This window comes from Toxorhynchites rutilus, chromosome 3 (genome assembly GCF_029784135.1).
Source record: "Toxorhynchites rutilus septentrionalis strain SRP chromosome 3, ASM2978413v1, whole genome shotgun sequence".
Lineage (NCBI taxonomy): Eukaryota > Metazoa > Arthropoda > Insecta > Diptera > Culicidae > Toxorhynchites > Toxorhynchites rutilus.
In genome coordinates this window covers 61,319,064-61,342,903 of record NC_073746.1, presented here as the reverse complement: position 1 = coordinate 61,342,903, position 23,840 = coordinate 61,319,064, and the positions used below count along the sequence as shown (strand labels likewise).

The 23,840-nt window shown below is 37.2% G+C and overlaps 1 protein-coding gene across 1 annotated transcript in view; it reads left to right on the top strand.

Annotated features, from left to right (window-relative positions):
* LOC129772862 (protein limb expression 1 homolog) overlaps nucleotides 1-23,840 on the top strand; it is a 210,995-nt gene that overhangs the window by 59,262 nt on the left and 127,893 nt on the right. The window contains exon 2 of the mRNA XM_055776377.1: nucleotides 12,498-13,205. Coding sequence (XP_055632352.1) covers nucleotides 12,797-13,205 — 409 coding nt within the window. The 5' untranslated portion in view covers nucleotides 12,498-12,796. The remainder of the gene's footprint in view (nucleotides 1-12,497; nucleotides 13,206-23,840) is intronic.

Genomic DNA, 23,840 nt, shown 5'->3' with positions numbered 1-23,840 from the left:
GTGAATTCAAAAAACACTGTGCTGCCTTGTAAACTTACTTTGTTGCGTCATTGGTTATGCAAAAACCAAAACAATATTTGTAGTGCAGCCTGAAAAAAATTGTTTTTTTATGTAGACTTACAAAGAAAAAAATGAAAATCTGAATTTATCATCAAGTACACCATTTATTTGATTGAAAAAAACTGCATGATCCCTCACAGTAGATCCTAAATAGAACGCTTACAGTGAAAACAGTATAATCTTGTTGCATTTTCAACGAATTAAATAGTATTTTTTGCCGGCGCCTTAAATCGCGGTTCTTAATAGGGATTGCATTATCGTGCCAAAATTTCAATAACCGGTTATTCCGGTAAAACCGGTAAATCACCGATAAAAAAAATACTTTAAAATACCCAATTTTCTCGAAGAAACGTCTTTTATTTAGAATTATAAGTTTACAAAAAAAAACATATTGCAAGTTTTTGTTGATTAAAGTAATACTTATAGACACAGAGAATGTTAATTCTGTCGTCTTCTAATCTTGATCGGATCTCATTATGCGTACAGTAAGAAGAGTACCGAATACCATTGTCATGTATTTGCCTTTCATGCCCTCTGTACGAAAACTCTTGTCCGAGGGTTTTCATCAATCCGTTTATAGATATTAAGCTTGGGCTGGACGTTTATACCTTTGACTATTGCAATCGTCGTTCAAGTTTTTCCTTGATGCTCAACTGCAGGTTTCGCATCGTCCAGTGGATTTTTTTCCTCCTGTTGTCCAGCTACTGAATCAATATCAATATCATCGTCAAATTTGATCAAGTCAGGAACAATTGAAAATGCCTGCTTGATCAATGCAGTTCGTGACGTTTGAAAGAAGACGCCAAAGTCATAATTAATTGTGTCACGATCACGAGCAGAATAATTATTCATATGCGACAGAGGTGGCCAAACTTTTGGGCATTACGGACGACTAAATGTTCAAATGTTAGGCTGCCGTCTACCAATGGTGACTATATCAAAAAGTCATTAGAAACTGAATGTAGTACAAGACTATAAAACAAAGTTTTAACTAGTGATGGAATGGATAGTAGTTTGGCCGGATAAAAGATATCCGGCCAGCCTCGAGCCTCAGCCCTTTATAAGCTTATACATGACTAAGAGAAATGACAGGCGAACATGAGACAAATGAAGCGTTAAATTTTAGAAATAAATAAACACATTTTTAAATAATAATTATAAGCGAATATTAAATTTTTCGTTCAGAATAAATATCCTATTTAATAGTGTATAAGGTTTTCTACAAGGAATCTGGAGCAGTTTTTTTTTCCTGATAATGATTTTATATCATAATATTGAGATTTTTGTAAGTTGTACTTAGAGTTCTCTCCAGAAATGGTAATCTGAGAGGGGGTACACTTACTTCACTATAAATCAAATCTAAGTTATTATGACCGGCGGTTGAAGTAGTTCGCTTATATATATTTTATTATAGCTTTTATATTTTTATAATAGCTTTTATATATTCGAGATAATTTTGCATGTTGTTGCATCAAAAAAGTATCTGGACAGAGAAGAGAACGCCTGCTGGAAATTCATTATTTCATCATCATCATTATTCATCATAATTTACCACGGGGTAATTTTGGGTACTGTTATAAAGTTAATACTGTTATGAGTTTATAATAATTAATATTTAATATATAATAAAATTATAACACATTAATAACATAATAACATTTCTGACATGTCAGTAATCACTCCTTATTTGCTTGTGAAAGATTTGTTTTGTTCATTGTCTTATGATTTATCTTAAGTTAATAAGAATTTGTTTTTTGTAGTATCCGGTCACTATCTGGTACCCGGCCGGGTAGCAAATATTGACCGGATAGCTACCGGATGTCCTTTTCTTCTCTAATGTTAACTCTCCTGTACTTGCGCGCAAAATCATAACTCGTATATTCGCGCACGGTGTCACAGACTGTAATTTTGCTATTGTGTTTTTCTTGGCGTGATGGTATTTAATTAAAGTAAAAAATATATATATAATTGAATCTTCAAATTCCAGAAAATGTTTTTTCTTCAATTTCATTCAGTTTCAATAGTCATTTAATTCAGCCTTTCTAGAACAGAATTATTGATTCCCGGTCTGTGAGATCGCATGCTCGAGTACAGGATGGTTAATTAAAGGAAAAAATAGGTCATACTAATAACAACTCAATAATAAATTATTCTATAAAATAAAAATAATTATCGGTTACTAAATCATTGGTAAATAATACTTTATTTTGTGTAAAATCTCATCAATCGATATCGTTGATTTTTTTTAAGAAAATTGCCCCTCGGAAGATTCAAAAAAATTGTTTTCCATAAAAATACATCCAACATGATTATTATATTTCTCAATTACCGAGAGGTATAAGAACTATCTGTCTGAAATATTGACCACTATCATGTAAATTAAATCGAACGGTCAATTGCATATTTTGAAACGAAACTTGGGATTTTTCTCCCAAAGCAAAATATCAGAAATGCAACAAGCAAATCAAATAGCTCGATGAATTGTACCGACAGCTTCCACCCGATTGCAAAATAGAGCATAATTCTATTATTCATAATTCAATATTTAATTTTAGAAGTTTCTTATTTCTCGTTCATCAATGCTGTTCTATTCTTGATTATATTTCATGAAAGAAATCTGCATAATTAAATCACATTCACATAGATTTAAAAGAAAAATAACAATACTTCATTAGAGCTCGCATTCGCAGTCTTCAAAATCGAATTTTCTCCAAAAATTCAGTTTGATTTTCGAGACCTTATGCCGGATGTTTCCAGAATTTTCAATTGGTCATTTAACAAATGATATACCTAAATAACTAGCAATCTGAGAAAAAAATATTTAAAAAAATTTAAAAAATTTAAAAAAAATATTCAGAACTGCTTCGAGGACATCAGCCAATTTCTTTATCGCTGTCAGTTCTTCATCGCTGAAGCTGAATCTTGTGTTTCGTTTTCAGATCTAGCAGCGATTTTTTGAACTGAAGTTCTTAGGTAGTTAGGAAGTTACCGGTATTACCGGTAAAACCGGTTAAAAATCCCTAACTAATCCCTAATTTTTAACCTAAAAATTCACTCCCAAATTAATATCGCACAATTTTAGCAGCCCAAAAAAAGTATTGTCGTATTGTATCGTATTGAAGTATTGTCGTACACCTTTAGAAGTTTTTGGTTAAGTAAGAAATTGAAATAATATTTCAAGCGCAGCGAAAAAATATTTTTTTTGTGGATGACAATATAGTTGCCACGACCTTATAGAACAACCATCCTACTTTGTTTTTGCGGAATGACACTAAAATATCCTAGAAGTTAAATGTCAAATGAATAAAATTACTTATATGTCAAATCAATCAAACAATTCAAATTGCAAACCAACCTGTGGTCAAGATCTAAGACAAGATCAGACAATATGGGGTCGATTTCGGGCCAGTTTTGGGGGCAGCTGCTGATTGGTCAATTTTAAAGGGTTGCCAATAATATTTGCGAATACACTTCGACAAAATGTACTCATGGCATGTACTCTCACACTAGTTTTCATGATAAAGCATAACAGAAAAATACAATTTATTGTAAAATACGCAACATATTTGCTGTACATAATCCGAATGTATCCAATTCATAGAATATATGATACGAAATCATAGGTTAGGAACGTGAAAAAAAAAATCTTCAGAAACTTTATCTCATTTGGAAACTTAACATCTCGAGTGGTTGAGCATCCCTGTTGCTCGCACTGGGATGAAGAGTAAGAAGCCAGTTGTCACGTCTTGTCTTAGGTCAAGATAACAGAAAATTTGAAATAATTACATCTGCATCATAAGTGCAATGTAAATGTTATCGGACAAGATTACCTCCGTTCAAGGAAATAGTGCTCAATTCTATAATTATTTTTATTTCAAGGCTACAAAGACTTTAAGTTCCCACAGTTCCTACAGTTCCTACTTATACCTTTATTTCTACATTCATATGCGTATAACTTTGCAAAATTTATCACACCACATAATATCTTATCAATATTATCATAAACGACCATTCCAGTCCCGCAAACAGCAGTAAATTACTCCAGATTATGATTGTGAAGTATGCAGGATGGTTCCCACACAGCTTATCGGCGTTGTTGTAGTGCGCTAATGAAAATTCATGCCGTCTCGTGTTCACAAAACAATACACAAATTATACCGGGTACAAATCCATATAAAGCCTCATAAAAGATAGTCCGAAAAAGCCCAAATGCTGGAAAGCGAACGAAAACGCGTCCGATATCCATAAATATGTGTACCCGGCTGCGCGTGTATGTACATATGCGTACGAGGCTACAGTAAGCCGGGATTCCGGGTGGATGAAGCAGCAGCAGAAGCAAAAAAAAATCGATCCACGAATTTATATAAATGGCCCTCTGATCTGGGCAAAGTGTATCGAGCACGCGGGATGAGAGAATTTATTTGATTGCTTTTCTGTTACCCGTTGTCACATTTTTCATACAACGATTAGAGTGTCGCCAATTTTTGATTTAACATCAACAGCACGCTATAAAACAAGCGGCGAACCGTGGCCTCGACCAGAAGCAAACCGGTGAACATTTGCGAATCTCGGCGCACGACGGCAAGAGATGAGCTGCGACTTCGCGAAGGAAGTGTGGAAAACCCTTCTAAAAAAACACAAAGCCCCAGTTTAGGTTGGACTGCCGCGCGAATGATAGCGGCGGATTCTGCGACACGGTATAGGGTCACGCTGATACCCGAAAGTGGGCAGAAGGTTACCTGAACCGAGAGTAGATGACCCTATTGTCACCGTGGTAGCCAGCCATCGTTCGCGCATCAACTTCGCGGTCCAGCATCAACCCTCGCGCGGACGACGTGAGGAAGCTACGCAGAATAAACAATCTCTCTCTCGAGAAGTACGGTGACTAAAAACGGAATGATGAAAAATATGCACTGCTTAACAGCGTACTTTGTCGCAAATCAAAAATTTTCGTTTCGGAGGTTCTTGAACCTGTGCATGCTTCTTCATCGTTGGGGCTCGTGGCGGGTTGGGGGAGGCTGGACGTTGTCCACTCTGTGTGCTGGTTGTCGAGTTCGTAGGATCGGACAACTGGATGGCTCCCGAGAGGGAGGCCCCAATTTGCGAAGTATTGGAAACAAAAGGACGGAAAGAGTAGGGTAAAAGTATTTCAAAATTGATATTATATATTTTTATACGTGCGTTGCTCCGTTGTTGCTAAGAGAGGTTTACTTTTGTGTTTTGTCGTATAAATTTTCTGTTGTATGAGAAACAAAAAAGGGAAGGAAGCAAAACCGTTGAGTTTTGTTTTTTTTCTGGAGCTCCAATTTTCCATATTTAACCATTAAGCATAAAACTTTGCAGATATCACACGCAAATTTTCCTACACTGGCAGTTGATTGATTATTCCTCTTTGCGAAACATTAGTCCGTGGAAACCTTTCAGTCGAACGGAATCTTTTAACCGCAATCGGAGCCCCTCCCTAGTGAGGCTGCTGCATTCATGTGAAGGTGATAATTCCCGGACGGAAACATTAACCCGTTCTGACTAATGCAATGGCGAGATGGTCGTGGTCTATTCAAGTGCATCCACACACCTCCCAGCCACCCGGACAGTTGTTTGTTGCTGACACTTACGCAGCGCGCTGTAATTTTCCATTTAAAATCACATTTATCATGTTTCTACTCGTCTCTAGGAATGACAACGGCAACATTCAGCTGTCAGGTTTGCTTTATGAAAAACTTGAATGAGCAGTGATCACATCATTTGTAACTGATTTCGCGCGGCACTCGCCTCACTAACGTCAGATGTTATTTATCGCCGCTTATAGCCTTCCCAGGAATGAGCGATTCGAAGAATGGGACTCGCGCCGGTGGTGGGTTCGATAACTCACTCTTGCTGTCGTTTTGCCGTACTCGATTGTTTTTTAATTGACTGTGTTTTAACCGAGGCGAGTATTTTTCTATAATTTCATCGAACTATTTGTTAGAGCATCACTTACTTTGGTGTTCAACATACGAGGGTCACTATTTATATTTCGGGAATTGGCAACACTGATGTCATGTGAGTCCATCTTACGGTTCCATCGTAAAGTTTGACATTTTTGACGATATACGTACTCAGAACATTTTGTCATACGGACGCTATTTGTTTATTTTATATTTAGTTGAAAGTTTGGTCTCGGCAAAAAAATGGAACTGAATCGTGAACATTTTCGTGCGATGATTTCTTACGACTTTCGACGTGGATTATCACAACAAAAGTGCGTCAATCAACTTAATTTGACTTTTGGCGATGAAGCTCCATCAAAAACCACTGTGTATCGCTGGTATAGTGAATTCAATCGTGGTCGTAGTTCGCTGTCCGACGAGTTTCGTGAAGGTCGTCCGAAATCGACTGTAGTGCCAGAAAACATCGATGCTGTGCACGAAATGATTAAGCAAGATCGTCATGTAACCTATTGTGAGATTGAGGCATCCCTAAGCATTAGTTCCACCAGCATATATGCGATTTTACATGAACACTTAGTTGTGCGAAAATTATGTTCACGTTGGATCCCACATAATTTGACAATCGCTCAAAAAAGGCTCGTGTCGATTGGAATAAATGCTTTGAAAATTGGTTTAAGCGCATGCAAAAATGTATCGATCATCGTGGCGAGTACTTTGAAAAACAATAAAAATATATTCGCAGCTTAACTATTTGTTTTTGTTCCTATTCCCGAAATATAAATAGTGACCCTCGTACCATCATGGATGGAATTTCGAGTTTGAATTAAGGTTGGTGTTTTTTCAATCAAAGGGAATTAACATCGTATTTTCACTATGGAGCAGATTTTCACTTCCACGCCAAATCAACCGACCGCTATCCCGACCCTCTCTGATTTTTTTTAAACATTGTACACATGGAGGCAGCTCTCTTAAATCATTTATCTTAATTATCAGATGATCAAGTTCAATTACGACTGTTTTCCGATAAAGACATATCCAGAATCTTTGACCTTTTTTTTGCAACAAAATCATAACTTGGAAGTTAGATGTCTGATGAAAATAAGATGTACAGCAAAGTTGGTGGAAAATCAATTGTCCATTTAGGAAAAATATCATTTTCAATACACCGTTAAAACATCTGTTTCAAAAATGGAATTTAGTGTTAAAAACCCAAAACATCGATACTTGAAAAAACATTTCCAAAACTTTCAACCCTTCAACCCTTTCAAAACCAACCCAACAAAGAAAACACTATACATTTCGGACTGACAAAAATGAAGATATGATTTTTTTGAAAATTTGAGAAATTTCGCTACATTGCAAAATCATAACTATTTAAGAAAAATAAAATCGAAATTCTGTATGCGATTTTACATGAAAAACTATAATGTTAGTTTTCATTAACGACGAATTTCATGCCAACTCGTCTTAGGAATTGGCAACACCATCTCAGATAGTAGTGAAGCGTGGTGGGTGTAAAGACATGGATCATTTAAGCAACTTTGCAAACTTGAAATATTCGAAAAAGAATTAGACTACTTTTTGGAAAAAGCCAAAAAATTTTTTATAATATTCTACAAAAAATAATAACTTAAAACCTATGATACCTACAAAATTCTTGCCAAAGGATGAAATGTAGGAAATTGTTTAAATTTTCATAAAAAAAATACCAAAACATTTTTCGGAAAAAAAATTTCGCTGAAAAAAAAGTTATTTTAAAAATTAATTTTTCTCAAAAACGTATTTTTTTTAAATCCCAAAAAAAAAAAAAATATATATATATATATATATATATATATATATATATATATATATATATATATATGAATAGCCCTTAAAATTTCCAACAAGTCGTCCATACATCGGAAGATGGGCACTTTTACAGGGAAAAAGTTTTTCTAACAACAACTTTTTCATGTTTTCTTTGAAATGAATACAACTAATTCTAATTTTGTTTAAAGTCAAGATAGCGATATAGTGTATTCGACAAAGTTTTAGATCTTATTAAAATATAAACTTTTGTCTTTCTATCTTTTATAGTTTTTGGAATATTAGTAATTTTTGTATGAAGACTCCTGAAAATAACAATGTTTTGCTCGTAATATTTTTGTGTGTAAATTCTCGCGTTTGACATGTTCTTAACATGTTTCTAAATAGAGAAAAGTTGGCAGAGCATGTAAAATGCGATAATCTATATATATATATATATGAAAATGGATTTCTGTCTGTCTGTCTGTCTGATTCTGCTGGACTCGGAAACTACTGAACCGATCAACATGAGAAGTGGTACGTAGGCGTTTTTGGGGCCGAGGAAGGTTTTCGTGATAGTTTGAGACCCCTCCCCCCTCTCTAAGGGGTACAAATGAAAGACAAATTTCTGCATAACTCGAAAACTAATCAAGCAAATGGAGTGAAATTTGGCATGCGAAGGTTTTAGGGGACACGAAACGTTTCTATGATGAATAGACACTCCTCCCGTCTTTTTGAAAGGAACTGCCATACTAATGAAGCATACATTCCTCCATAATTCAAGAACCAATTAAGAAAACATATTTTCTGTATCAAACATTTATTCCACGTAACGGAGAAACATGTTATTTGCGAGTAGTTGAAAAATCTTGAATGAGAATTGTGTCTGAAAATAATCTGATATTATAATGATGAGTTTTGGTACTAGGTGGAGGCGATCTGGCGTAGTGCTAACATCCATACCTCTCACGCTGAAGGTCACGAGTTCAATTCTCACTCCCGACATTCTTCCGAAATGGAAGGTGAAGGTGACGAACCAGCCAAAAGTGTTGAAAATCACTATAATACAGACAAAAAAAAAAGAAGTACTAGGATTCTTTTAGTGAAAGGTAAATTCAACGGGGTCGATTAGAAGATCAATCAATGAACAGTTCTGCGATTGGACTCATGAACTAGCGCTTAGTAAGAAAACGTGAATGTTTGAAGGTATTGATAACGAAAAACAAATTTTGGGTGAGACGAAGTTTGCCGGGTCAGCTAGTAAGATATAAAACATTGTCGAATACACTATATCGCTATCTTGACTTTAAACAAGGATTAGGATTAGTTGTATTTTTACAATGAAAACATGAAAAAGTTGTTGTTAAAAAAACTTTTTCCCTGTAAAGGTATCCGTCTTCCGATATATGGACGATTTGTTGGGAATTGTAAGGGCTATTCATATATATATATTTGGGAATTAAAAAAACTGCGTTTTTCGAGAAAAGTGAATTTTAATTTTTAACAATTTCCTACATTTCATCCTTCAAAGGAGTATTCTAGTCTAGAAATTTTAGGAAAATCAAATTTTTTCCTTCATTTTTCTGTAGTTTAGGCCTTCAACAATATATTCTAGAAAGAACTTATCGAAATTCGTGTTATTTAGCGAGTTCGAGCCATTTTAGTGAAGCGATTTCTACCCTGGTACGGCCAGAACAATGAACTTCGAACGTGTTTTCCTTGAAACCATTTCTTTTTCAAACTAACGTACACGTTATCTCAAGTTCTGCTGAACCGATTCATGTCGAATTTATATGAATACAATCTGCAGGCAGCTCTCTATCACATGAACCTCTAAAACAATAGTATTTTTTAAATTATACTATTTTTAAAAAATCGGGGAACGTAAGAAAAAACGGTTTAAACCGCATTTTGTTTTTCAAACGGCCACCATTTTGTCAAAAACGATGTTTTGTTCGAGGTTCATGCGATAGCGACATCTTTACTGATTCAGAATCTGTACGATTTTTTCGTTTTAGATAACCAGAGGGGCTGGAATCGTGTACGCCATGGCACAACTTTTTTTTTAACCCTCTCACTTCATCAGGTCTTAACCATTCTAGTTATGAATATTTTTTCTTCGTCGAAGTTTTGTTTTATTGTTAAAAGATAGATGAACAAATAATGATATAATGGATAGTAGGAATATTCTTTGTTTTATTTTCACGGAGCTCTAAAAAACGTTCGAAATGCGTGCCTCTACACTAGAATACCCCCTTAGCAAGAATTTTCTAGGTATCATAGTTTTTAGGTTATAATTTTTTGTAAAAAATGAAGAAAAAATTTTTGGCTTTTTCCAAAAAGTAGTCTGATCCTTTTTCGAATATTTCAAGTATGCAAAGTTGCTTAAATGACCCATGTCTTTACACCCACAACACTTCACTGCTATCTAAGATGGTGCTGCCAACGGCCAGTCGAGTTGGCATGGAATTCGTCTAATTTCATATAATGAAAATAATGATAGTGAAATTTCTATACGATATCGGAACCTTAGTCATGATGTCCATTTATTTATTTTAGGCTCATTAGTATTTTAGTTGTAACAGAGCCGAATTTTAATCGTGTACATGTCACATTGTTATCATATCTATATTTATAGCACCTTACACAGTTGCCATTCGCCAGTATTCCTTCTATACCATTGCATATGGTACATTTACACAGTAGCCATTTAGGCGTAAGAGTATTCTTTCTGTTCTTCCATTATCCAGTTAGACCACCGGACAGCGGAGACAGTTGATATGATCATTGTTGAGTTATTTATAGAACAGCAGCCCGATGTATCTTGCAGAGCAGAGCAGTTGTATGGATGAATCTATCTTGTTTCGACCGTGGATCGATCTCCATCGCTGATGATTGTTGCGTGGACATAGCTATTCTGTAACAACACAAAGATGGTCAATGAGGGCCCTGAGTTTTGAACTCACGATCGATCGCTTACTAAGCTTACTAAGCGAACGCGCAACCAATGAGGCTACGGAGACCCAACCAACGGAATTCAACCTTCGCCTCAACCAAGCTACTGATGAAAGCTGGTTCTCAGGCATTACAGTTGAACATGGCATGGATATGAGTAATTATGGTATGTCATATCATTCTCCCAGCTCAGGCAAAAATAATGGAATCAATTGAAAATTGACGAACGAACAATCGATTAATGCAAGCGTTTAAAACTATAAGGGACCACCTGACATTTTGGCAGATACTAAAATTTTAGTATTATTGACTTCTAAACTTAGTTGTTATTCAATTTTACTTCTCGTCAAATGTTTAATTTTTTTATTTTATTTTCTTTATTCTTTTTTTCTTTTAACAGCTAAAAATATAAATTACACAAATTGCAACATTTATTTCATTCATGTTTGTGGATCAATGCATATTCTTGAATGAACATATTTCGGGTGCCGTGCTTTGTTTCTCTTACTTTTTAATGTTTTTCCGTTTTCAATCTGTGAAAAAACGATTAAAAACGCTTCAAATCATGGCAGTTAGCTATAACTATTGAAACCGGCAAAGAATGCGAGCATTTCGAACAAACGTTTCCTGAATTTGCGTGCAGTAGGAATCTAATGATACGAAGGTTTCTGCAGAAAGATAATCTTCCTTGAGTGAAATTCTGGTTTAGACAATAAAGGTAAATGAACAAAACTCGAGTCACGAAAATATTTGCTCCTTTTATATGAGAAACAGTTAAAAGCATGGGGAAAAAAGAATGAAAAAACTTTTTTCGCATAAAAAATACATATATACGGAATCTTTCAGGAGGTATATCATATTTGATGAAAAAATGTAAATTTCGATGTTAAATAAAGCAATGAAGCATAAAGCACGTTTTAAAACACAAATTCCCGGTATATATCTGGCAGGACGTATGTAGCGGGAATGTGGATAAGACAGACATGCGATTAATTTGAATAGTTAACTGTTGATTGTCATTTCATTTTCAAACTAAAACATCCTTTTGCGAGCGATAATCTTCGTTCCACGCGGAAGAAACAAATTGAAAAATTACGTGACTAGTTTCGAAAGTCCTTCCAGTACGAAGCAATCCGATCCAGATCAAATCTCTTTTCATCAGAGATGATAATTTGAAATGTATAAACGAAGTCCGTTGGAATTAGCTGCCACATTAGTGTTTCGACCCGCAACTTTGGAGGATTTTGATGGTTTAGGGAAAAAATATCCCAAAGAGACATGGTTTAGTTAGTTTTTCATCTACACGAATGAACCAGAAGCACAACGAAGTACTTCAGAATCATTTATGGGCGGTTTTTGCATCAGTTCATAAAAATTGGATGACCATGGCATGGCATGGTTTAATGAGTAAAGGCTTCAGATTCAGGACTGGCCAGCTTGTTTACCAGATTAAAACCCACTCTAAAACTTATGGGGCGAGATCTCAAGAAAAGAAGATGCAGCTAACAAGCAGGATAAGAATTTTTAAGAGCTTAAACACACGCCAAATAGGTTTCTTTAACTAATTGAGAACTAAAGATGAACTACGAATTAAGAACTGATTTTAATTTTTGTGAATTTTGTAAAGAAGTGATAATTTCCCATCTGGTTTTATAATAATGAAATACTGGTGTTTTTGTTTTTCAAATGTTTTGCGTCTGAACTAATAAACCATTGACCACATATAAAAATATTGAAAACAAAAACTTTTTCATTCCGTTTCAGAATGGATGAACCGACTCTGGCACCGGCGAAGGATGATTGGCTGTGATAACAATGATGTCCCGCCCATTACCATTTACGTTAGCGTTTAGGAGTACCTGAAGAGTAGTGGTAGCAGCAGAATGGATTAGTTAGTGTTACTTTTTCAGCATCGCCAAATATCCGAATGAGAATGGACTGCGTATGGTGGACAGGCAAGGATCTCATGCATAATAAAACGCACCAGTTGGTCCCCTTGCCAGAGACAGTGTGCATCGTGTTATGCAGCATACGAGTCACCTCGACGGGCCACCGCAACAAGAATGAACCAGGTTCAGAGTGATCTAGTAACGTCCGCAGTAACCGCAAAAACAGCAACCGCAGTCAAACAATCGGGTAACATCAACGGCACTCACGGCAAAGCCGCAGCTGTTAACGTTAACAACAATAATAATAACAATACTAGCAATACTTCAGCGAACACCACGATCAACAACAATAACCTCAACAGCAAGAACAAAAATCAGAACAATTCGAGTCAGGTGAACGGCGCGGGCAGTGTTATTCATATGACAAACGTCAGTGTACCACAGAAACTTCTGGTCCCGAATGGGAAATCGCAGGCCCCAGCAGCGCCCTCTGCACCGGATGCACGGGCAAAGCAGGTCCTAAAGGAGGCAGTCGATGCCGTTGTAAATAGCTTCGCCAAACACACCCAAGGATATGGTAGAGGTAAGTGAGTTCAATTTCATTTCCATTCGCTTCAAAGAATAGTATCTCTCGCGTAACTCATTAGCACCGTTGACGTTTCGCTCAATCATCTTGATTTTTGGGTTAATTACGGTCATCGACCGGACAAACTTTCAAACACGGGCAAAAGGATAAAGAACCTGGACCGTTCGAGTCCGTGGTGTTTCGGTCGTCGCCTTTCAATGGGCCTGGCCCTCTCTTCTGAAAAAGGCGAATCATTTCTGTCGATCATCACTCATTTTGACGTGGAAATTTGGGGCAGTGCATTTCGGGATTCAATTCTTTTTAATTTTCTCCGAAATCCATTATCTCGCTACAAATGAACACTTCACCTGCTTTCATCTTGTGTGCTGCAACATCAAGCAGAAGCATCGACAACAGCCCGGGAGAGATATGCGCATTTTTCTGGGGCCAATTGTGTACACACACACACACACACACACACACACACACACACACACAAGACACTCGTTCGAGGTCCCTCCCCGGTGTCTCTAACCGAGCCCGGCCGGCATCCTGCCACCAGACCGTGGTCCGAGAGGGGAAGAGGAAATTACATTGAAAATAAATCTTTTCAAATCACACAATACATCATTTTCTGCCTAAAAAACCTAAAAAATGATTGTAGCTGAATCATCTTACATGACCGCCGTTCATTAACCGCCGAACGAAGACAAAATGTGCAAAGTGCAAGACAGTCAGTCAGTGCACGGCGAGATGCTGCGAAAGTGATCTGTGCAAGGCAGCTAATGAGACGACGCGTTGAGGCGTGAGGGGTGGTGTCATGCGCGCTCGGTTCAGCTCGCAGTGCATCTCGCGCAGGGCTGTGCTGACGGAGCGACCGAGCGAGTATTGAATTCCACGAAACATGTGCAGCACGAAACCAAACCAAACAACAATACGGCAGTTTTTGTGTATGCTGCTGCTGCTGCTGCTGTTGCTGGAATGTTGACATATTCTGAACAATAAAAGATGAGACAATTAATTCGCATCCAAGAGAATTGAACCGGTACCTTAATCTCACAAATCGTGATATTTTAGAGGCCTTAATGTTTCAATCATATGAAATGAATGATTTGAGGTGATCATGTCTGGTTTTGTGATCGGAAGCGGTTGTTTTTGCTACGTAACGTAACCTCGGAGTTGTTTTGAATAAATTGATAGCTAAACCTTCGCATTCAATGTATTCATAATTTTTAAAAAATCAATAAAATAGATTTTTTTATATAAGAAAGCTTATCACTAGTCCAGCATTGTAATGGTTTAAAATAAGTGTGAATTTTTCTTTCAAATAATTCTAGTTTTGTGATCATCTTTTTTTTATCCCATTTATTTACTTAAGGCTCATTAGCATTTTAGCTGTAACAGAGCCGAATTTTAATCGTGTACATGTCACATGGTTATCATATCAGTTGTCAGTTGCCGTTCGCCAGTATTCCTTCTATACCATTACATATGGTACATTCACACAGTAGCCATTTAGGCGTAAGAGTATTCTTTCTGTTCTTCCATTATCCAAGTTGGACTACCGGACAGCGGAGACAGTTGATTGATCATTGTTGAGTTATTTATAGAACAGCAGCCCGATGTGTCTTGCAGAGCAGAGCAGTGGTATGGATGAACCGATCTTATTTCGACCGTGGATCGATCTCCATCGCTGATGATTGTTGCGTGGACGTAGCTATTCTGTAACAACACAAAGATGGTCAATGAGGGTCCTGAGTTTTGAACTCACGATCGATCGCTTACTAAGCGAACGCGCAACCAATGTGGCTACGGAGACCCCCCTGATCATCTATTTGGTTCGTTTTATTATCTCGGCCAAATAATGAGTTTTAATCAACAAGCTATGATTGATAACAGAAAATTGTCTGATTTACCAACCGTATTGTAACACACGAAATGACTGAAGTAATTTACATCCAAATGTCAAAGTTACATCCCAGTGTTGATCTGGGTAATTGCATACATTTTTCCAACACTTTACGTTTTATAATTTTTTTTTCTTAAAAATTCGTTTTTAGCGCTTATGAATGTGATCTAGATATTGTTATCTTTAACACGTTAAGCCCCGATTTTGTCCTGCTGCGCTTCCCATTCAGCGCGCATCAAGAGTATTTGCACAATATCAGTGTCGGTCCCAGTTTCCAAAAATAATTTTTCTATGAATAGAAAATAGTTAGCAATTCGACTAGAAAGTAGTTACATTTTGTAAAACATTTGAAAACAAACCGTATATATTTTTATTTTATTATTTTATAACTGTCAGTCCCAGTCAGTCAGCACTTTCCTACCAAAAAGCTCAACGTCGGCCCCTAGGGACCGACACTGAGCTCAACTTGTTAAAACATATCCCCAATATTGCCATAGTGAACTGAATCAATGTAACTTTATATTTGTGTTAGGTAGTTGCAGGAGTCCGTTCTGCGCGCATTGTTTTGTATGTTTTTTGAGCAATCAAAATCAAAAAATTAATAAATTATGAAATGGTGATCAACTACATGTATTCCGAAAACAAAAGACAAGAAATTCTTCTGAAAGCATATCTTCATGATAAATTTGATAACTTTAAGTTAGGTATCCAAAAATTTCTAAACTAACGTCAAACCAAACATGCAATTGCAATGACTTTGACTGTAGGTGCGTTTATAACACCATCAACAAACTCTCGTAGAGCTACTTTAAACGTTTTTTTTGCCGCTAGAATTTGATTCGTGTTGGGATTCTGTATAACTTATGCCTAGAAACTTCACTAATCAGCCCTTTTCTTTGCTTTCTGAACATGAAATTGCGACACTGTTGCCATTTTTGTCGCGTCTGTCGATGACAACTTCGTACTCCATTTGGAAATAGCCACTTTTTTCGAATAAATTTAAGGATTAGTTGCCTTTGCTATTCCGCCACTTTCGAGTTTCCTATCGACGATATACAATGACGTACTGCAATCACTCCATGACATCATCACACGCCGTGGATTCGGGATGATTCAAAAGCTCCTCCATAATTACGACCGAATAGTCTGAGGTTTCCATTGCGAGCGTTCCGGATTGATTCGCGAGCCGCTTGTGACGGTGACGCTATGATGTAAATAGATAAACTTATGTTGACAACAAATCCCTACTGCGGCTCCACAAACTCTTAAAATGAAATTTCAAAAATTCTTTATCTGTCGTAGCCAGGAATTGTCTGGGGCCTTCTTAGGGGAGAGGTAATGTTTTGAAATTCGAAAAAAATGCTTTGCATTGTTACAGCTCATGGACCGAAATACCGTTTTGTCTCGAATTCCAAACTCTAAAGCTTTGTTGGCCATTAAACAGTGTCTCATTACTCAAAATGATACTTTTTCGCGAAATTAATTTGATTTTAGGACACAATAGAGCCTTCTTTTTCATTTGACTTAAAAAAAAAATAATTGCATTAATCACATTTGTCTGGAATTCCGAACAACATTTATGTCATTGATTCATATTCCGAACACTTTTGTCGCAAATTCTGAACAGTCAAAAAGCATTTGTTTTAAAAAATTCACAACTTTTGAACTGCTGGACCGATTCAGTTTGATCGATATATCAAATTGAAGTGAATAAGCTATTCTTTTGTGGAAAAATATTTTACTCGCTAGAAAATTTGATTTTGTTTTCGTAATTATCGATTGTGTTCGTTTTTTCTAGTTTACATGGTTTCGGGACCAAGGGCGCTATATATTTTTATATTTTTTCTTGAAAGCTGAGTATTTTTTACATGACATATCCAAAAATCAGAGATGTGTTTGTTTTTATCGTTTTTGAATTATTATTTTTCGGAATTAACATGATTTAGTCTTCGTTCGATATTCCTATGCAACTAGACGAGATCTATGCGAATAGGATTCCATTTTTTCAGCAAATTCAATATTTTTTCAAAGAAGACTAGCTCATTGACTTCAATTTAATATATCGATTATCCAAATCTGTTAGGTAGTTGAAAAGTTATGAATTTTCGAAAAACGTCATTTTTGGAACATGATTTTTAGACCATAGATTAACTTTGAAAAATTTTATTTCAAAAACAAAAATAAACACATTTCTGATTTTTGGATATATTATGTAAAAAACCTCAGCTTTCGAGAAAAACATATAGAAAAAAGCGTCCTTGGTCCCGAGACCATGAAAACTATATAAAAAAAATATGAAAATAAAATTCAAATTTATCAAATTTGCAGTCTTCAGAAAACAAACTTAGCGCTACGCTTGAGTTTAATTTTCATCAGCGCGCGCACAAAGAAATCTTTTATTCTATCTTGGTGCGAAGATCACAAAATTCATAAGCACGACAGCGCAAAATGTACCCGGCGCAGAACTCAGATACTAAACATTTCTTCTCACTTGTGTGATGCTTGTCTCATTCTATACACACACACACACACATACACCCAAAATTGATTTTTAGCTCATGTTTTGTCATCCCAATTTATGACATTAAATGAGACATAACATAACAGAAAATGTCATGTCTCACAAATCCTGGTAAGCATTTTTATAATATACATGGTACAACAATGTAAGATTAGTACGAGCGAGCGAAACAAAAGACAAATAAGCTTTCCGCATGCTTTGCCACATACACGGCCCAGACCGAGATAGATATTGTTCTCCTTCATGCGCTCCTTTTTTACTCTTAGAAAACACCTCCCAACTTCATTTTATAATCAGGTGCAACATTATCACGTATTTGCTGAACAACTACTTAAGCACCATTGGCCATGTGGATAGCGTGGTCGTGTAAATTAGCTTTGCATTCCAGCCGGCCTAGGTTCGATCCCCATTGACGTCGTATGGGCTTTTTTTTGGCACAATCCCAAATGAAATGAGAAAAGAAAACAGAAAGAGATGTCTGCACGCATACATACAAACCATTTTTAAGCTTTCAAAATAGCTCATTATTTGCGCATTTGACTCTCATGCACAGTAAATGGCATCTTTTCTGCCAAAGATGAAATGTACGTTTTCATCTTTTTATTATAGTCCCTTACCTTTTCTAGCACTTAATATGAAAACAGCAAACAAAATAGTTGAAAAAACTACATAAACTGAAAAAAAATAACGATGCTTGTTTTTACGCAATTTGCTAACGCAAACATATTATCATTGGTTTTGGCTGTCACCTTTTTGCAAATGCTTAATATTATAAATTATAGGCTGTATCGATACCTGTAAATGATGTGAAAATGTAACCTATAACCCAAAGAATGTCAAGGCTCTCATTATTCAACTATTTATGACAATAAAGCTCAATAAATTTACATTTAAAATGAAGTGTTCGAAATTTGAATCATGCAAAGAAACTTGATTCAAACACTACTTCAATACTAATTTTAATGAATATTTCTGCATTAAATATAATTTTTTTCATCCATTTATTGTAGATTCTAATCTTTTCTAGCACTTAACATGAAAAAAGCAAACAAAAAAATTGAAACATTTACAAAAACTGAAAAAATAACGATGCTTGTTTTTTACGCAATTTGCTAACGCTAGCATTTTATCTTTGGTTTTGACTGTCACTTTTTGAGAAATGTTTAATATTTTAAATTATAGGCTATATCAATGCCTTTAAATGATGTTAAAATATTGCATATACCTCAAAGAATGTCAGGGCTTTCATTATTCTATTATTTCTAACATTAAAGTGTAGTAAATTGGCATTTAAAAATTAATGTTCGGAATATTAAGCAAAACGGTATTACTCGAACGGTCCAACTACAAGCAAAAGCTTATGGAGACTTCCAAGGAAACTTCGATGACATTGTTAAGCCAATAGACATTAGGGATGCTATGTTTCGGGTAGCCGAGGCTTGGAACGAGGTACACACTCGTTGTAGCCTCGTTACCTCGTGAACTTTGCATTTCATGTACGACTTGTATCTCAGGTCCTTCGTCATGATGGTGTGGACAGTCCCGATTGACACATCCCGGTCAGATGCGGTCTTCCGGATAGAGCGGTTCATTTTACGACGAACCCGCTCCCTCACAACCATGATGGCTGCTGGCGTCCTCGCCGAACGCCGCCGTTCGGATCTAGTACAGTCCTTCCTTCGCACAGTGAGCTTCTGGAAGTCTGGTTTGGGAAACGCGAATGTACCGTCTGTCTCATTGTACTAAGGAGAAGGTGGCAATGATTGTGATGAGGCCATTGAAAGACTCCAAATCGACCCCGACGGCCTCCACGAATGTTAGGAACTCAGACAACAATAACTCAGGAAATTCTAAACACCAGATCTCTCTTAACAGTGATGGAAATTGAGTCTAGTGATTGTGTGGCTGGACAGGCTAATGGTTTTCTCCAACTTGAGGTACGTCTCAGTCGAAAACGCAACATCAATATCGTGGTGTCGCAAGAAATCATTGAGTTCCAGCTGTTTTCTACCCACAGAGTGAGCATTCCAGATGATAGTGAATATTGTAGTTGTAGTTGTAACTTGCACCATCATCTTCGACATATCGGTTTGAGTAGGGTTGGTTGGTACCAGCTTGATGGATTATTGCTTCGAGCTCGGTAGTTCGGTAGAAGAAGAGTGAGGATAGGAACCCCTGGTCTACACCCAAAGTTAATTTTTAGCTCATGTTATGGCCTCCCGATTTGTTACATTAAACGAGCCTAAAAATAACAGAAAATTCTCTACTCCCAAATACGTCTATATCATTTGTATAATATTGGGTTGGGGAAAAAGAAATGTCGTATATTGTCAATATATGGCAACACCTAAACATATCTTGTACTTATTGCATCGGGTCATACTATACGGCTATTTAAAGACGACAATCTGTGCTACAAGTGTCGTTTTGATAGTGTTGTAATTGTTTTTTTCAGTCTCAAGTTATAGCGCGTCAAAGATGGAGTCCAACAAGCAAGAAATTCGCCATATTTTACGTTTTTACTACCTGCGAGGTAAAACTGCAACGAAGGCGGCCGAAAAAATTCGTGTAGTTTATGGACCCGATACTGTAACGATTCGCACAGCACAGCGTTGGTTTGATCGATTTCGTTCTGGTGTAGTGGCTGTCGAAGATACACCCCGTACTGGTAGGCCAATCGTCGTGGAAACCGATAAAATCGTTGAAATCATCCAAGTAGACCGGCATGTGAGCACTCGCTCGATTGTCCAGGAACTGACTATAGACCATAAAACCGTTTGGAACCATTTGCGGAAGGTTGGATTCCAAAAAAATTGTGTGTTTGGTGGGATTGAAAGGGAATTATCCACTATGAGCTGCTCAACTATGGCCAGACCCTCAACTCGGTTCTCTACAGTGAGCAGCTTGACCGTTTGAAGCAGGCGATTGACCAGAAGCGACCAGAAATGATCAATAGGAATGGTGTTGTTTTCCACCAGGACAACGCTCGGCCTCACACATCTTTGATGACCCGCCAGAAGCTACGGGAGCTCGGATAGGATGTCCTATTGCACCCACCGTATAGTCCGCACATGGCTCCAAGTGATTATCATCTCTTCCGGTCCATGCAAAACGCTCTTGGTGATACTAAGTTGGTCTCAAAAGAGGCTTGCGAAAACTGGCTGTCTGAGTTTTTTGCAAATAAGGAGGGGGGCTTTTATAAGGGGGGATAATGAAGTTGCCTTCTAAATGCCAACAAGTTTGCGAACAAAACTGCGCATATTTGACTTAAATTGGATAATTTTAAGTATGTTAAATAAAGCGTCAAATTTCGATCAGAAATATGACATTTCTTATTCCCCAACCCTATATTAGCTTGGAGAAAAAGTAATCCATTATTTTCTCGGTTGCTGGCTATAGTGATCAATATTTCGCGTAAAATCAATCACATAATTCCATGTTTAGGTTCGTTGTAAAGGTGACATTTCACACTTAAAAAAAGTTGATGGGTCTGAGCCTAGGGGCACGGATGGGATCTTGACATAGGACTGTGGTTGTGTGTAGTATTTGCATTTAAATTGAGTTTTTCATTGTTCAAAATCTGTATTTTTTTTCTTTTGATTCATCCCTGGAAAACCCGTATCCTGTATGCACTTGTATCCTTTAAACGGGTTAGATGACAACGTGGTAGAATTCGGTACCACATACTGTTCAAAAATGTACACAAAAATACCATTAAAGCCATTACTACCCTTTTCATCTGTTTATTCAATCATGCAGAAGAAGACAAAGAGTCATCATGTATCATTTTTAAACACAAGTCTAAATAGTTAAGACCTACATAAATATAAGCCTGAGTCAAATCAATCTATGACTACAAAAATATATTATAGATGAAAAAAGAATTATCTCCTTCGTTACCACGTTGTCCGGAACATTGTTTGTAATAACTTTATAGCCCTGTAAGATCGTGACTACTCAAGCTATCATAATCTGATTTACGTGGGTATACCCTTTCGATGTTCTAAATCAGCAGCCATTTAAATTCATTTATTGCATTTTCACATAACCAAACAACATACTCGATATTATGACATCCTGGATAACAATTACACAATTCGTTAGTAGTGAGACCTACACGATAAAAACATGAATTGAGCACAAATTGATTGAACAACATACAATATAATACAAAATTAATGCCTATTATCGGTAAATGGAGAATAATTCTCGCCTAACTTTTGAAAAGGTCCAATGTACCATTTTCGTCAACTCGAGAAAAACGTAGTTGAAGACCCGAACATTATTTCGCGAATTGTCTTAAAAGCTATTAATCTTTATCACTGTTTTCACCACTAGCTGTCAAGAATAACTCCGTAAAACCAATCGTAACTATTGTTCCGTGATTTGAGAATGAGGTTGAAGCCTCGGAGCGAAAAATGTTACATTGAACGTTTTGACTGCCCGCGTTTGCACATTGGACATATTACATAATCCAAATATCAGCATTTCGTTCTAAAGACTGATTATAATTGTTACCACTCGTTGAATTGCACTGAAATCGATAACAACACCTGTAAGAAACAAATTCCAAAACGACCGAAGTACGACTGCGAGTTGTTTTGACTGCTTTATTACTTCGGACGTTTCGGCCGTCGGAGGGAAGTGGCGTCCGAAGTAACAGCCGGGTGCTTAAAATTCGAATCTGTACATTGGATATTTTTTGTATCGGCGACAAAAAGATGAAGAAGATAGATACGTGAACGATTGTTTTTGTAATAAAGGGTGTGTCACATCAAATTGCATCACGGAAAAAACGCTGTAGAAATTTAATTTTTAGGAATTATATCTTCAGCTTTGGTTTTATAATCAGATAAGAGTGTATAGATCACGTTGGCCATGCTTCACTGTCAATTTTTCGTAAATTTGGAAAAATGTCGTCGAACGAAAAAGAGCGTCGTGAATTAATCTTGTACACTCATTTCGAGAATCCGGAGTTGTCACATCGGGACATCGGTAAGATGCTGGGAATCGTCCAATCCACGGTCAGCAGAGTACTAAAACGATACTTCGGGAACCTAACCATCGACCGGAAGGTGAAGAACGGCAAAAATGGATGCTCCGTCAGTGAAAAAGATCACAAGCGCGTAGTTAAGCAGTTTAGACGTGATCCGAAAAGTTCGGTCCGGGATGTCGCTAATTTGTCAAGTTCATTCGTCCAGCGGACCAAGCAGCCTGCGTACATACAAGGTTCAGAAGGCTCTTAACCGCGACGAAAGGCAAAACATGGTGGGGAAGACGCGAGCCCGGAAGCTGTACACCGAAATGCTGACGAAGCCGCATTGCCTGGTAATAGACGACGAAACCTACGTCAAAGTGGACTTTCGTCAGCTGCCGGGCCTGTTGTTCTTCTCCGCAGAGGACAAATTCAGCGTTCCGGAGGAGATTCGCAAGCAGAAACTATCCAAGTTTGCCAAAAAGTACATGGTGTGGCAAGCGATCTACTCTTGCGGAAAGCGGAGCGCCCCCTTCGTGATGACCGGCACGGTAAACGGGCAGGTTTACCTTAAGGAGTGCCTACAGAAGCGCTTACTACCACTATTGAAGCAGCACGAGGGCCCGACCATCTTCTGGCCGGATCTCGCTTCGTGCCACTATTCAAAGGACGTGTTGGAGTGGTACGAAGCCAACGGGGTCACCTTCGTGCCAAAGGAAATGAACCCGCCCAACGCGCCGGAGCTTCGCCCAATAGAGAAATATTGGGCGATTATGAAGCAGGCCCTCCGGAAGAACCCAAAAGTTGTCAAATCGGAGGCGGACTTCAAGAGAAAATGGATTTCTGTTCAAAAAAAACTACAACCTGACCTTGTACAGAACCTTATGGACGGGGTAAAGAGGAAGGTGCGAGCATACGGGCTTGGGCTCGAAGTATGATTAAAAAGAAAATGCCAAAAGTTGTTTAATAGTTTTTATTTTACTGTCTAAAATTTTCAAAAGGATCGGTCTACTGGGCGAATTTCTACAGCGTTTTTTCCGTGATGCAATTTGATGTGACACACCCTTTACATTCAATGATTGAAAACTAATAGCGTGCATCCATTAACTCGATTTGTTTACATTTGTTACATAGGACCTTTTCAAAAGTTACGCGAGAATTGTCTTAAAAGCTCTCGATCTTTATCGCTACTTTCACCACTAGCAGTCAAGAAAAACTATGTAAAACTAATCGTAACTGTTGTTCCGT